This window comes from Folsomia candida, unplaced genomic scaffold, assembly GCF_002217175.1.
Source record: "Folsomia candida strain VU population unplaced genomic scaffold, ASM221717v1 Fcan01_Sc008, whole genome shotgun sequence".
NCBI classification, from domain to species: domain Eukaryota; kingdom Metazoa; phylum Arthropoda; class Collembola; order Entomobryomorpha; family Isotomidae; genus Folsomia; species Folsomia candida.
In genome coordinates this window covers 3739877-3755219 of record NW_019091200.1, presented here as the reverse complement: position 1 = coordinate 3755219, position 15343 = coordinate 3739877, and the positions used below count along the sequence as shown (strand labels likewise).

Genomic DNA, 15343 nt, shown 5'->3' with positions numbered 1-15343 from the left:
AAACAAACTAATTGTTCTTGTTATGAGGCTATAAGCTTGGGGACGATTTGTCAATGAACGGTAGATGCATGAAAATCGACTTGTGGAAAATTGGACCGTTTTATTTTATGAAACAGACTCGCAATCTGCCAAAGGTTTCTGCAAGTAATATTCTGCGGAAAATTGTCTACTCAAATTTTCTAATTAAATTTTTTCAAAATAAATTTTCCCATTAATTTGACACATTCTAGTAGTTTTTTGGAAAGTGACGTCCGAAAATAAAGGCATATGCACCGAAATATTCGATGTAAGAAATTTTCGTATAAAAAACACTCTAGCATCAATGCATACTAGGAGAAAGTTTCCAAAACGTTATTTTCTTAGAGTATTTAATAATAATATAATAATAATAATTAGAGTATTTAATAATAAGTTATTATTACTAGATACTCTAAGGTTATTTTCCTTTAGTTCATTTACATCTGTCCTCAATAAAAAAAATGCTTAAATTATAATTTTTAAAAATTGTGTAGTGAAGTCAAGCAAAATTTTTGCAAACATGTTAAATCTTAATTGTACCCCATATAAATATTGTCGGTTGAATATAACACATTAATATTCCATTGTTCCAGTTGGTAAATTATGTTTAATTATAATTACTACTCATAATATATTTAATTTTTTTACGTTTTTAACGCTGCTTTTTAGTTTCACGACAAATTTAAAGTTTGAAGTAAATATTTAAGTGTTGCGATTTCCTACCAAATTATGACCACACACGGGTTGTAACAATTTATCAAATCAGTTTGCGTAGCCACCTCCCGATTTCTTGCAAATTAATTATTTAGTGTGCAAGGGAGCCGGAAAGCATAGAATTTTTTAACCGTGACTCACACTTTATGTGTAGGCAGAGGAGTAGGAGTGGGTGAAGGTTGGATGGATAAAACGAGAGTAGGTGGTTGCTTATCATGACTAAATTTAGCAGATTGGTTCTACGTGGAGTTGGAAACATGCCCGAAAAAGAATGTCCACACATCAATTTATATTTAGTATTCATAGACATCAAATCCATAAGCCATAACCTTTTACAGTTTTAGAGGGGAGGAGAGAGAGTGCAAAAAAGTTACAAATTTCCCATCATGAACGACCCAGAAAGTGGAGTAACAGATTTTGAGATGATATTGCTGTGAGCAGGATTTAATAAGATAAGAATATTTAGCACATTTTTTGTATACAAACTGGAAATTCGTGAGGTTTCTACAGAGTAAAATCTGTAAACTTGCACAGATTATGAGGAAAATCAGCGTGTGTGGTAAGTAATCTATCGCACGTAAACTTGCCAAGATCAAGGACGTCTCTTTATTTTGGAACGGTTCAAATATTTGCATAATTTTCAGTTTACTGGATTACAAATTTAACATTCGAGCGTTTGTTAATAACTTATATACATAGTTAATGAATGAAAGTTGGTAACAGATTTATTACCGAAAATGGACACCGTTACGTTGATAATGATTTGACATTGGTTGTATTATAATCTATGTAAGTTATCCAAATTCAGAGAAAGTATTGTTGCCTTTCGATGGGAAATTGTAGCAAATTCAGAGAAGCTTTGCGTACTCTTTGCACTCGGTAACAATTAACAATTTTGTTACCAACGTATTTTTAGTATGCTAATGTATAAACCTTAATTACATGATTTATTAAATTTGAGAGATTTATAAATATCAGTGAAATCTTCGGAAATTAAATAGTAATAAAATCAGCCCACAGTCGCCGTGGTTGAATTAGTTGACGATTTGCACGTGCATTTTCCAGCCTTGCATTGGACAACGGTCAAATTTGGATGATAGCTTCGGCAGGCGTTCCGACACGACAACGGCCATCCGTACAAACCTGGACACAAAATTATGTAATTATTTTTTGTGCTCAATTCTAGGTAGCTTTGTAACCTTGTAAATTTGTAAAATGAAAAAGAAAACAGTTCATAAAGGCATTGAAAAATTTGGGAAGAATTGTAGCCTTTTATTAACTAAATATCTTTGCGTCAAAAATTTGGCAATTTGACAAGGTTTAAACAGTGGCAAACATTTTTATGTTAAATGGTTGAAAATTTTTATAATTATGTGACTTACTTGAACATCCTGCTGGGCAGGAGGTACACCGAAGACTCGGTTCCGTCATTTGACCGTCAGTGGCTGTGGAGGTGTTAAAAAGCATAAGTTGTTTATTTATTTTTTATTCTTTAATTCGGATTACATTTGTAAGCGAAAAATTTGAATTAAAGGTTGAATTATATTGAATTATATATTAAATTTACTAAACGCTAGAATTTTTTTTGATAATTAATTATGAAATTTTATTTGGTCTTATAAAGGCATATTTTCTAAGGGAAAATTAAAAATAGATTAAAATATTTGCAAAAAAATGTCAGGGCTCTTGAAAATTTATCGTTATATTTGCATAAATACATAATTCTTAGAATAAATTGCGAAAACTATTTACTCAAATATTTGTTTGTCGCTACACTGAACTACCTTTTTATTATGTAACTTTATTAATATAAATTTTAGAAAAATCGTATTACGACGCCTAAATCTCTCCAAATTAATTAATTCAATATGCAATTATGAATTAATCTCTGGGCACATTACATAATTTGTAAATCATCAATGATTTTAAATGATTATTAGAAACAAGTGCTTTTTTACTCACCTTCTTGATGCATGATTAAGCACACTGAGAACAACAGTGTGCATGTCGTGGTTACAATAAATTTTGTAAACATTTTTGCAAACTTTACCCGATAACTCAATTTGGAAGGTTACTTTCAACTTTAAATATTGTTAATGTAAATCTGCCACAGAATTAGCTTGACGACAGAGATTAGACAAAATAAGAAATCACATGTGATGCGATCCAGCAAGAACAGAATTGCAATCTGCAACGCAAGTTAATACGTAATGTAAACTGCTACCTCATCATTTTCGTCCAGAGAGATAAATATGGTGCTAAATATGCATATTACATACATGGAGCAAGTAATCACCCCCGAAAATATATACGTAGGTATTTAAAAATAGGTATGCATAGCAAGGTTGGGTAGGAATAATACTTTACCATGCATACATATTTATCTTGGGACTGTGTACAAAGGATGTGTTCAAAAAATTTGACCCAAATTTGACACAACTTACCCAAAAATGTGATAAATTTAACAATATAGGAAAGCTAGGATGTCTAGGATGGAAAGCTAGGAACTGGAAACCAGCTTGTATTAAGCAATATTTGTTAACAGCTGAATAAAGAATTATTTATCTACTTACATCTTTACATATTTACCCCCACCCCCAAATATGAGTCATATGCTGTATGCAAGGTCCCTTAGAAAATTTATTTAATAGTGTTGGCTGGAGACCATTTATGCGTTTGTGCATTAATTCTTATGAGATTAATGATACGATGACGCATTTTGAGGGGAAGTTATGTACATAATATTTACACAGATCTGAATGCATATATGTTTAACCTTAGAAATTAATGTGGTTTCAGTGTGCTACGTACGAATGCAGCATTTTTGTTTGTTATGTAGATCTTTACTTTTATTAAATACAGGAAAAATAGAACACATGTGCACGAGAGTGATGTGATATGTATGTACAATCCACTTCACATAAAGTTTTGTAACTTTTGTAACTTATACTGTCAACTGCATGCTTACTCTGTAATTTTTGCAAAGGTTGTAAATTTTTTTTAATGCAAGAGCAATTTGACATACGTAAAAGTACATTCACATTCAAAAGAGCTTCTTTCTTTCAGCCTTATATGTAAAACAAGTTCAGAAATTTTTATCGTTCACAATGTTGAATGCTGCGTGGCGTGAATGATTAATTTAAGTTACTGAACAACCATGTTATCATCACAAAATAGAACATTTGACAGTGTAATCACGATATTATTATCTGCCATCGAGTTTGAGGTTTTCAAAAGATTGCAAATTTCGGTCACCGATTTGAGGTCTTCAAACGTGTCCATAAAAAATTTTGTCGTCGGTATGAGTATTTTTAACGGTGTATGATCTTTCATCTTTAAGAACCTCAACAATTGTACTGTTTTTATTGCAAATTGCTCTCATTATGTATGCATAACATTGCTGAGTTCGGCTAAATGGCCAAGCACTGCAAAAATGGTTATCCCTGCTAAAATCGAAGTCAACGTGTCTGTCACGCTAAGAATTAGGACATCACTGAAGAAAAAAATCAAAATCAAATTTTGTGCTTTACTTTGCAAATAATTTTTGCATACCGATAAATATTGTGTCTGAATGGATTAAATGACGCGAACATAGCTATCGTTCCAAATCCTGTTCCTGAACTAAATTTATGGAGGTAATTTAATGTCTCTCCAAAAATAATATGAATTACCCTTTAAATATTTAGGAAGCTACCTACGTGGAAAACAACCTCTTAATATTTTGAAATCTTTTCTCCTATTAAATAGAAGGAGCCCCTCATTTTGCATATCATAATTCTTGGTCTGGCAAGTTAAGGGCCCGGGGGAAGATTTACTTGATTTTATGTTAGCAACAATAATTGCCAGGGCCCCAAGATTATTATCGCTCTGTTAGGTTACGACCACAATTAATTGACACCGTTTCTATGGGACACTCACGTTCAAAAGCTTTGGTTTTGTCACTGCTTTTGAAAAAGTTTCCCTCAAGTCCCTCAAGTTTTTGAAAAAAGTTGTTTCTTTTGTTCCATGGATACTCAAAATGCAATTCCTGCCATTAATTTGGCAATTCTAAGCCAATTTGTCCTCACTTTACGACCAAATATCTCCACTGCACAAGAGGGCAGATCGTCAAAAAAAACTCAAGTAAAATCTAAAGATATGATTAACGCATTAAACATAATTTAAAAAATCTGCCCTCTTGTGCATTGCTGAATTTTATCGTCAAAGTTGACGTGATTTCTAAGCAACTTCCCCCAGGCCCTTAACGTAAATCGTTAACTTTGATCTTAAAAACATGATATGCGTTTTGTCTAAAATTTCTAAATTATCACTTGTACACAATTTTAAGAGGTAAGAGGCAGGTTTCCACGCATGGTATTTCCCATTTAATTCAAAAACCACCTAAAGAAGCATTGCTGCACGGCTGCATACCAAACCTATAAGAAGTTATCAACATGTTTATAAATTATTTAAACAAACAGTATGCACGCCAAAATTGGCAGCTTTGTTTGGGTTGGCAAAATTTTCAGGGTTGTGCATACCTTAGCCTCCAGCATTTTATCCCATTGGGGTTCAAGGAAGTATTTAATTCCTTGCCAGGCTCCGCTCAACGTCACGCCTCTGATTAATAAGATAAGCAAAACCACGTATGGGAACAAAGCGGTGAAGTATGCTGAAAAAACGTTATATAAATTTTATACGAATTAAAATATGTAAACTAATTTAACTTGTGGACATGCAAACATAAAGCATGTGATCGATTTGAGGGGGTTATAGAGTCCAATCTTTCTGTATTTAGCAAAATAAATAGGTAACAAACAGTTACCAAGACGGTAAAAAGTGTGTCAAGTCTCATGTAATCTATGACCATATAGAGCTGTATATAACAATTACTCACTTATGTTATGTCAGGCATTGTGCACAGGCATCCTATTATTACCACCAAATAGCAAGTTGTGACTAATTTATTTAGAGTGCATATACATGTAATTGAATTTGAACTGGTTGAACTCATTGAATTGAACTTATTTATGATACCTTAGTAATGACTTAAACACTTGATACACCTGATTCCATATTGTGTAATATGTATGTGTTGCAGATATTATCTCAAATTTAGCTCACATGAGACAGAAACATGACTTACTGACGCAAAAAAACGAAAATTTCGTTGAGATTAATTCACTTACCTATAATATGTCCACCTGGTTAACAATTCTCTAAAATTCAAGTAATCAAGAAATCCTGGAATTTTTAGCCACGTAAAGTTCCATGAAATTTTTCATTCTTGTCATTGTCACACTTGAAACTTGACATTTTCGTAGAAAATTCAGACTATTGATTTTTGAGCCATTGTATTTTTTACTGTTTTAATGTACATACATTCAACATGATATCAAAAAGAGGAGTTTTTAGGATGAGTCATAATTTTCCTCGATCGGAGAAAAATTTTTGTATATAAATGCAGATTTGCAATGAGAGAAATTTAGTGTAAAAGATTGCAGAATATTTACATATTTGACAAAATTAATTTTTAAGTTGAAAATCTGAAAATATGGAAATTACCATTAGTCATGCGATCGCAGTCATAATGTCCATTTTTATATTGGTCATAGAACCCACTGTGTGCACCCCATTGGCAAATCAACACATACATATTAGCGACAGGGATGGGTAAAAAGACTACATAAATTATGTAACATAATTTGCAAACAATAATTAAAAAAGAGATTCACGGGAATGTTTATACCTTCGTAAAATCCAAAAACTTTGTGCAAATTTTTCGAAAAAAATATAGCTACAAATCTATTCAAAACTTGGACATATCCAGGGCGTAAAATTTTGTTTAGTAATTTTTGAAAATTTAAAATTAAAGATTTTCGTAGATTGTCTCATACGATCATATCTAGATCTGAACTCCAGTATGCCCAGATTGTTGGAGAGTATAACTATTTCTTGTTATTGTTTTCAAGTCACAACGATTTCCCATGGACCCTTAAACGCCTCGTTTTTGATGACTTGCGACGATTGAACTTTAGCCAGGATTTGACACAAGTGGAGCCCTGGGCAAGTGATGTCATGTCTCACACGGATATTCCCAGAATTAAGAGGGGACGATTGGGTGGACAGGTATTTTATTACTCATTTTATCTATATTATAAGCTGGCAATGTTTGTTGGCAACGGAAGTGAAAGTAATTTTCCGAAACGGAAGTGAAAGTGGAGAAAGTTAAGTTTCGAATGGCCCGAGACAGACATTTCCAGCTAATTACATATGTATGTAAATAACAATAAAACATTAATTATGTGGAATTATGAACAATCCCACTCAATTTTTCCTAAATAAGCTCTCGCCCAGAGGGAGACGGATTTAGACGCTAGTTAATTTATAATACTAAATACGTACATATTTTATTTTAAAATTCACAAACTTACAAACATAAAGAATCGGCTATGTACATTTAAATAGTAATATCATTTTACAACATTACATAGTTTACAGGATAAAAAATACATGAATTAATCAAATATGTATCCTTTTGTAGTTTTGGGTAGCTTACACAGATTGCACGAGCAATTACAAGGATTCCGTAGCCATCACTCTGGAACAAGTGGACGTTATTAAACGACTGGTGCAAGAATATCCGGATGATTAGCATTTTGCAACATCTTCCGCAGGTAAGAATTTATTCAAAAAATATTGCTAATGCACGAAGGTTTAGCAAACAAACGTGGCTAAAAAAAAGTCATTGGGCCTCCTCAGACACACGAAAAAATCGTCGTTTCTAATTTAGCTAAGTTTTTCGCTTGCTTCCTGATAAGCGAGCTCTGGGATAAGCGAACAGAAACTCAACTCAGAAGTGGGGTTAAGGTCGGTTAGCTGAAGTCGAAACAAAATTTTACAATTTTCATAATTCTTGCCATGTTATCGATAAGCGAAAAACAAAGCAAACTTCGAAGCGACGATTTTTTCGTGTGTCTGAGGAGGCCCATTGTTTCCCCTAAATCTTCCGAATTTGCCTAATTATGTATGCAGATTGAAGATTAGTAATTTTTCAACGTTTACACCTGTAAATATTGCTTCAGGTTTGAAATTACATGAATTTGGAACTTTGTTACCTTTTTGATCAGATAGCTTTAGTATTTTTCTAAATTTATCCAATTTACAGTCTTTGCATTAATTGCCTCGCTAATAACAATTTTCATTCTTAAAGCGAAATCAAACTTTCACTTATTCTCCACAGATATCGAATATGCGATTGCTAACAATAAAACGGCCAGTTTAATCGCGATCGAGGGAGGTCACTCAATCCAGTCTAGTTTCGCAATTTTGCGACAACTGTACCAAATGGGGGCGAGATATATGACACTAACCCATTCCTGTAATTTACCATGGGCCGACTCATCGCCCGTCGATGCGGGTTTATTACCCCCGGCAAATGGAGGCTTGTCCACCTTTGGTTTGGTGAGAAATCGAATCAACTTCGACGTTTGTAACCGAGATAAACCATAAAACTGACTATTTATATAAGTTTCCGCAAGTTTGCAAAAAAATCATGTAGTAAAATTTCTACGGTTCTGTGGGTTACAAAAATCGGCGTGAATTGCTGTTAAAAAAAGATTTCATGAAAGTTATATTGTGAAAAATTGGCAGGAAGTTGTAGATGAAATGAATCGCCTCGGAATGATGATTGACTTATCGCACGTTTCGTCAGATACTATGAAGGCTGCCATTATCAGGTCGAAGGCACCCGTAATATTCTCACATTCTTCTGCCAGGGTAAGTTGCATGCAAGTATAAATGTTAATATTTGGTAACATTATGTTACCGCTATGTTACCATTATGGTGATATTCTACAAATAAATTCCGGTCAATGGTAACAAATCACAATTCCCGGTCACCATAATTCTAATATTGCGGTACGAATTTATGATTATAATTTTAACCGATTTGGCATAAAATTGGAATTTCTTTGGTAAAACTATGACCTCTGGCATATTGTGAAACTATTCTATTCATAAACCGCTAATATAACTCGTAGATTTTGGTATCATATTTTACAAGATTGAACTAATCTGTGTAAATACTTTTATAATCTCAGACAATATGTAATCATCATCGCAATGTACCTGATGACGTGTTGCAAATGGTGGTATGTTAAATAAAATTGTCGATATTTTAGCACATGGAGCACATGAAAATTGGCAATTTCTTACGTTCATAGAGAAGCAACAGGGGAATTGTGATGGTGAACTTTTACTCTGTATTTATTCAATGCGACCCGACAAAAAATGCAACAATGGAGGACGTTATCGGTATGAAATTAAGAAAAGTAAACTATGCTTGCGTAAAAGATGTTCATTCATTAATCACAAAGATCTCGACGACCAAATTTTTTTCCAAAACTCTCAAAGAAACACACAACCAATTTTTTTAATGGCTGAATAGTAACTCAAATTGATTGATATTGCAAATTTTTAGAAATATTTGTGATGACAAATAAACCGTCGCAAACGCGCATACGGAAGTAGCTTCAGATTCACTCCACCCCTACGACAGCGGGGGAACACTTAATTTCAGTGTATTTCATCCATGTTTTTTAATTTCACTGAAAATCTCATTTTGCCCCAACAACACCCCCTGGCGCACAGGGGGTGTGGTACAACTCGGGAACACTTAATTTCACTCTATTTCAGCTATAGATTCAATTTTTGTAAAAATCTCATTTAGCCCCGACCACACCCCCTGACGCCCAGGGGGTGTGGCACATCAGGGATACACAAAATTTCACTCCAGTTCATCCATAGAATCAATTGCACTAAAAATCTCATTTTGCCCCGACCACACCCCCTGGCGCCCGGGGGGTGTGGCACAACGGGGGAACTCAAAATTTCACTCCATTTCATCCATAGATTCAATTGCACTAGAAATCTCATTTTGCCCCGACCACACCCCCTGGCGACTGTGGGTGTGGTCCGGTTGCACCCAAAAGTTGATAGGATCCTCCCCCTGGGGTATTATGTATGATGGCGAAAACCGATTTCGATTATCTTTATCCGTTCTCCCGTCATCCTGCTGACAGACAGACAGACAGACAGACAGACAGACAGACAGACAAAGTCTTCACATAAAGTAGCTGAAGCTACTTAATAATCATGCCCGACCATAAACATGTATTGATTCATATATTTCATACCTTTTAATTGTTTTACAGCTCACATTGAACATATTCGAACAATCGCCGGAGTTGACGCAGTTGGCATTGGGGCCGACTATGATGGAGTGGACTCGGTGAGTACACACTGTTTTTTGCCAAAAATAGGCATTTATTTATGTGTTATGCAATTGTTTTAAAGAATTGAGATAATTAAAGAACCATGTAAATTAATTTTGTTAAAAATTGCAGTATTTTTTGTAATACTGCCTTGGTCGAAATACATAGATAATCCAATCAGAGCACCCAGATTGCTTTATCAAATTTAATATAAAAGTGTAATAAAAATTCAACAAATTATCTGTGATATGACGTTATCCAGGTTCCAATCGACCTAGCCGACGTGTCTTACTACCCCGTCCTTTTCGAAGCCTTAGCCCAGCGTGGATGGACGGATGAAGATCTGGAGAAGTTGGCTGGACGAAATCTTTTGCGCGTTTTTCTTGGCGTAGAACAAGTAAATACATACGTACCAATTCGAAAATTTGAAAAAAATTACTCTGAAATTTGAAATCTTAACTATTTATTTGTTTTCAGGTTCGAGATTTGCTAGCAAATCTTCCCGTTCAGCAAGACTCGATTAGAAGGGAGGACGTTGAGAATGCAAACATAAGCGTGGATTGTGTTTCATGGCCGTTCATTGATGACAGTCGCGTTGCCGAAAATGCAAACGTTTTGGCTTGAAAATGACCCAAATTTGTGTTCCATATTGAATTTAGCATATATAATTGATTGATATATAATAAATGATGATCTAAATTAATAACACACCAACTTAAGTTCTTAATAAAGAACATTTGTCATCAATTTGCATATTATTTATTGTCACATTTAAATATTGAAGTATTCGGATCTTTGTACATTTCATTCTTTACTACTCTTAATTTACTTCCACAAAAGAAATCACTGATAAAACAATGACATTTTTTGTAGATTTCCTATGTACATATTTCATATTTGCAATGCAAATCAGTCATATGCTTTTGCATATGACTGATTTAACACAAATACATACATGCAGATTTAACTACATTTTCTTAATCTATTGTTGCATTTTAAAGATCCGGCTCTATTGTCGTAAATCCAATTGTATTTGGTCAACACTAATCACTAAATAAAATGAAACCATAACTTATACACAAATCGAATATATGCAAAAGTTTAGCCCGCATTAATTAAATAAATATCTTACAAGTTGAACTGGTTTCGCTTATATCCAAGAGCCACCAAAATTTTATCGTCCTCCCCTAAAATAATATTTTAAAAGTAATAATTTGTTAAATTTGAACTACTGATGATGAGCAAATCTGTGTCCAGCAAAAGCAGTAAAAGGGTCTGTGGGATACCACTAAAAAATTGAAACTTTCCCATAATTTAGAAAACATTAATAGAAAATTTTTCGAAGTCTCCCTTGTGACCTGTTACTTTTTCGTGTGTGTAGGACAGGACACGGTCAGATCGAAAAAGCTCGTCGGGATGAAAGCCCTTAACAGGGACCAAAGGAGATATCCAAAAATTTTATAAGAAACAAAATTCTGTTAGTGTTTTCTAAATAATTACAAGGTTTCCAATTTTTTTAGTGGTATCCCACAGACCCTTTTTTGCTTTGCTCCCTCTCTGTTTCTGGGCTTGCTCAGCATCAGTACCAATGCAAAACAAAAAATGACCGTTAATTGACCTAGTTGGTCTTGTCCAATGGGAAAGGCTTCTTCAACTCGTATGTCTGGATACAGGATCCTTAACTGTGGACATGTACGAATTATGTATCCCAATGAAGAGTTATGGCTTCGTAGCATGGCTTCCGTGAAAGGACCAAACTTCGCCAAGCCCACGCTATTATCTTGTCCTGCATATTTAAATAATACTAAATTACTTCAATTTTTCAAATAAAATCAAGTATCAATCCCAAATACCGCATAAGTGTCTGGTTATAAAATTATGTATTTATGGCATAAAATACAATTTAAACTTCTTAAACGTTTAAAACTTCGAGCAAATATTTGCCAACAATAACTATACAGATAACTAAGAAAACTCTAAAACTAATTGACAATTAGAAGCAAAGTACATAAAAATCGGTGTGAAATAGCATTGCTTGGCAAAATTCGAGTAAAATATTGACTCGAATATTTCAACTTGCCATTAATTTTAACAATTTTTGAATGTCCAACTTACTTTGAACTTTAAACTGCATGGTGACCGCGCCCTTAACGTTTTCCGAGAAGCGAATCATAAATGTACCCACGGCACTGGCAGTAAGGGCAGCCTCGAGTTCGGAAGTGCTGATAAATCCGGTAACCTTATTTTCTATCCATTCCCTTAGAATGACGGGTGGTGGATTCATCAGCAACTTTAAAATATTAAACAGCCAATTTGCCAAAGTGACATCCTTCCTTTCCCCAGAAATTACGAATTTTAGAGGAGTTTCATTGCAAAATCGGTCTCGAGTGACAACATCCTGTCCATCCGTGCTACATAGTTGCAGTAATTAAATGTTTAATTTAATTCAAAATGAATTCGGAAAAATAAGTCGGGATCAATTTTTTTAAGGGACCCTAAGTTTAAATTCGCAGGAATATATTTTTTATTGCTTGCTGATTGATACCAACTCGGTTGCGCTTAAGAAATGCAAATTTCGTCATAGAATGCACTTACCTCCTAGTTGCCAATTTGGTCTTCAAATACTCCTTATTTTGATCACTTAACCTTCTCCCTGCGTTGCTAAAGTCGTTATCTATCGCTTCAATAAAGTGTAGCCAAGATACTTCGGCGGGAACGGCGAACGGTGTTCGGTGTAACGGGGCAAAGTTGACGTCCCAAAGCAGGGTGGACCACGCGTCGTGATATAGTGAGACATTCGTCGTTAGGATGAATGGATTTGAGAGTCGATGAAACTGGAAATGTAATTAAAAACATGCATCGATGACCCAACGTGCCATAATTATTTTTGTCACGAGGAAAATCACGGTATGTATTTGTAACCCGGCAAAATCAGTGAAAATTAATAACCAAATGGGTGTGCAAGTTTACTACAGGAAAATACATAAATTGCTAATTCCCACAGATTAATGCCGTCTTAAAGAGTTTCAAATTGATGAAGAAATGCGAGAAAATTTGGAGAAGATACGAGAAAATTTTATAATTTGATCAAGCATTCGTAGATTCTGAAGAATGATATGTACAAAATGTGGCTAATTTGTGTACTGTGGCATTATTGTTACGGGTCACCTCATTTGCATAAGTCTTATTTTCCCCATTTTCGGCGATACGGGCCGATGAATAAACTGCCTCTCGCTAATGTGTCAAAAACATGCAAATGAGGCGACTACCTGGAAGGGTTCGCAGTATTTAAGACTTAAATTTTAAGTACTTACCTGGATCCATTCCTCGAGTCCTTCATCAAACAAGAAACCACTGATATATACGCACGACTTGATTTGTCCCCTTCTAACTCCAGCCGCGTGGAATCTTGTCATTTCAGCAAATTCCCGAAACACAATTTCATACTGGTTATTATTAAAATCCTGAGTTTCCGACACGACATTATTGAATTTGAAGGCAACTTGTTCTTCAGTAATGTCACCGGTGGATGAAGTTGCCACCATTTCGGCGATCGGTTCGTCTATGATGCAACACCGCACCACCTGAGTTCCGCTTCCGTTGGGAGAAACGGAACCAAATCGGTAGTGAAATAAGAGCGATTTGATACGAATTGTCTTTTCTGCGGTGCCAGCCGAACTTAGATATTTGTTGGGTTGATTGGTAAATATGAGAGAAGTATGGATCAATTTTTGCGTTGCGTGAATTGCCTAAAAAAGTAAGCGAATAAATATTCAGAATACTTCGTAGCCAACTAGGACTAGGAAATTACTGGAAATTTCACCCCTTTGCTACATTTCGTTTGGGACGGATTATTTTTGGTCAATTTTTAAATACTAACTGTAGTGGACACCGATTTTTTTTACTAATTCCCATTTCGCAAGACCGAAAATACGTATTTCACACTATGGGAAATACCAGTTCGGAACTTGCAAAATTGTGGTGACGGTTTTGATAAGCAGTTATTTACATGACATACCCTTTGAAATGGCGTAATTCCTTCTTCATCTTGCGTGTGTAACTGCATCATGTTCTTCAAAATTTGCACTGTGTGTCGTAATCTGGTCTCGATATTTCGCGCGACAACCGCAAAGGCCTCAAAACCCGTTAAATCGTTGGCATCAGTAATTCGTCCCGTCCAATTAAGCCTTCGCTGATTTGTATTCCAATTTTTCATTTGGAAGTCCAAGCCGTCAATTTCATGCTCTAATTGGTTAAATTCGTGTCGAAAATCCCCGTTGTCCATGTCGAAGTTTCACTTTCAACCCCGTTAAGAATTTAAGGATTTTGTAGGAAGTTTTCACAAAACTCTTAATAAAATAATTGGAAAAGAGCAAGGAAATCTTTTCTCAAGTCTTGATTTGCTTGAAGGTATAATTTTAAATGGATGTGTTTTTCGTAATAAATATGTACACATGGCACTGGTCGTTTAGCTTTTTAGAAATTAATGCATGTAAAACGATAATAATATTCGATGTATTACATAATATCTGTACTTTCAATTTTCTGCGAATATATACTTCAATATATATATATACTTGTAGGTATACTTCAACGTATACATGTAAATGTATGGATACACATATATACAATGTGTGTCATAATTACATATCTATGTATGTGTAAGTATGCAATTATGAATATGGAGCATTTTGGGTGACGGTTCATCAAGATCAGAAGAACTTATATCTTGCTGTTTGGACTTATCCTTAGATGAAACTACCAAGTAATTCCTTATCTAATTCTTTATCTTCGGCGTACTCACTAAATAAATGCAGCTACTAAATATACGTGTAAAACTCGGATTATACATGAAGCAGCGAACTTTATGTTGCCTTTACATCGATTCTTAAATTTACATAGAAGAGAAAGTGGTAAATCTCGTTTTTCATTGTTGTACCCAAAGTTTGCAAATTTGAACGGGAATAAAAAAAATATGTAGTTCTAATCGTCATAACTTTTATAATTTAAATGTCCTGCTCCTGCACATGTATGTACATATCTTCGTAAAGTCTGAATTTAGCTATAACTTTACAATTTATATTGACAGTGGAATAATTGGATTGCTTTGCCAATTTACAAAATTCCGAAACCTGACACAAAAGTATATGGAAATTAATTGTAATTAAATCCATTTAATGCTTTCCAATTGTTTTATGGTGCTAAAAATTGGAAAAGTTATTTTAAGTGCTTCGAAAATTAGTTTTTTTTGTTAAAAACGATTTAAAATTCGACTAAATAACAAACGATTTAAAAAACGAAAGCATAGCATCTGTCCATTTATCGGTGTTATAAAAATAAAATGGAACCCATCCAAA

The 15343-nt window shown here is 34.4% G+C and overlaps 2 protein-coding genes across 2 annotated transcripts; one reads left to right on the top strand and one right to left on the bottom strand.

The window, feature by feature from the left end:
- Positions 1-6301: 6301 nt before the first annotated feature.
- Positions 6302-10689, top strand: LOC110853240 (dipeptidase 1-like). Its single transcript, XM_035854387.1, has 10 exons — positions 6302-6384; positions 6684-6840; positions 7367-7388; positions 7955-8175; positions 8365-8490; positions 8814-8864; positions 8937-9027; positions 9927-10003; positions 10249-10383; positions 10464-10689. Exons 1-10 carry the CDS (start codon positions 6302-6304, stop codon positions 10608-10610), a joined length of 1110 nt encoding a protein of 369 aa, XP_035710280.1. The 3' UTR covers positions 10611-10689.
- A 40-nt stretch (positions 10690-10729) lies between these two features.
- On the bottom strand, positions 10730-14537 carry LOC110853433 (signal transducer and transcription activator). The gene is made up of 7 exons (XM_022101696.2): positions 14005-14537; positions 13301-13735; positions 12582-12820; positions 12102-12397; positions 11605-11772; positions 11119-11173; positions 10730-11036 (listed from the first exon to the last, which is right to left on the bottom strand). Exons 1-7 carry the CDS (start codon positions 14269-14271, stop codon positions 11030-11032), a joined length of 1467 nt encoding a protein of 488 aa, XP_021957388.2. The 5' UTR covers positions 14272-14537; the 3' UTR covers positions 10730-11029.
- Between the last annotated feature and the right edge of the window lie 806 nt (positions 14538-15343).

What these genes read in the sequence shown, in the direction of transcription:
- LOC110853433 (XM_022101696.2), bottom strand. Translation starts at nt 14,271, where the DNA reads ATGGACAACGGGGATTTTCGACACGAATTTAACCAATTAGAGCATGAA. An exon ending in ACCAAATTGGCAACTAGGAG is followed by an intron (nt 12,398 to 12,581) that starts GTAAGTGCATTC and finishes GCAACTATGTAG; the next exon opens with CACGGATGGACAGGATGTTG. An exon ending in CATTGGACAAGACCAACTAG is followed by an intron (nt 11,174 to 11,604) that starts GTCAATTAACGG and finishes ATATTATTTTAG; the next exon opens with GGGAGGACGATAAAATTTTG.
- LOC110853240 (XM_035854387.1), top strand. Translation starts at nt 6,302, where the DNA reads ATGTCCATTTTTATATTGGTCATAGAACCCACTGTGTGCACCCCATTG. An exon ending in CATATTAGCGACAGGGATGG is followed by an intron (nt 6,385 to 6,683) that starts GTAAAAAGACTA and finishes ATTGTTTTCAAG; the next exon opens with TCACAACGATTTCCCATGGA. An exon ending in AACAATGGAGGACGTTATCG is followed by an intron (nt 9,028 to 9,926) that starts GTATGAAATTAA and finishes ATTGTTTTACAG; the next exon opens with CTCACATTGAACATATTCGA.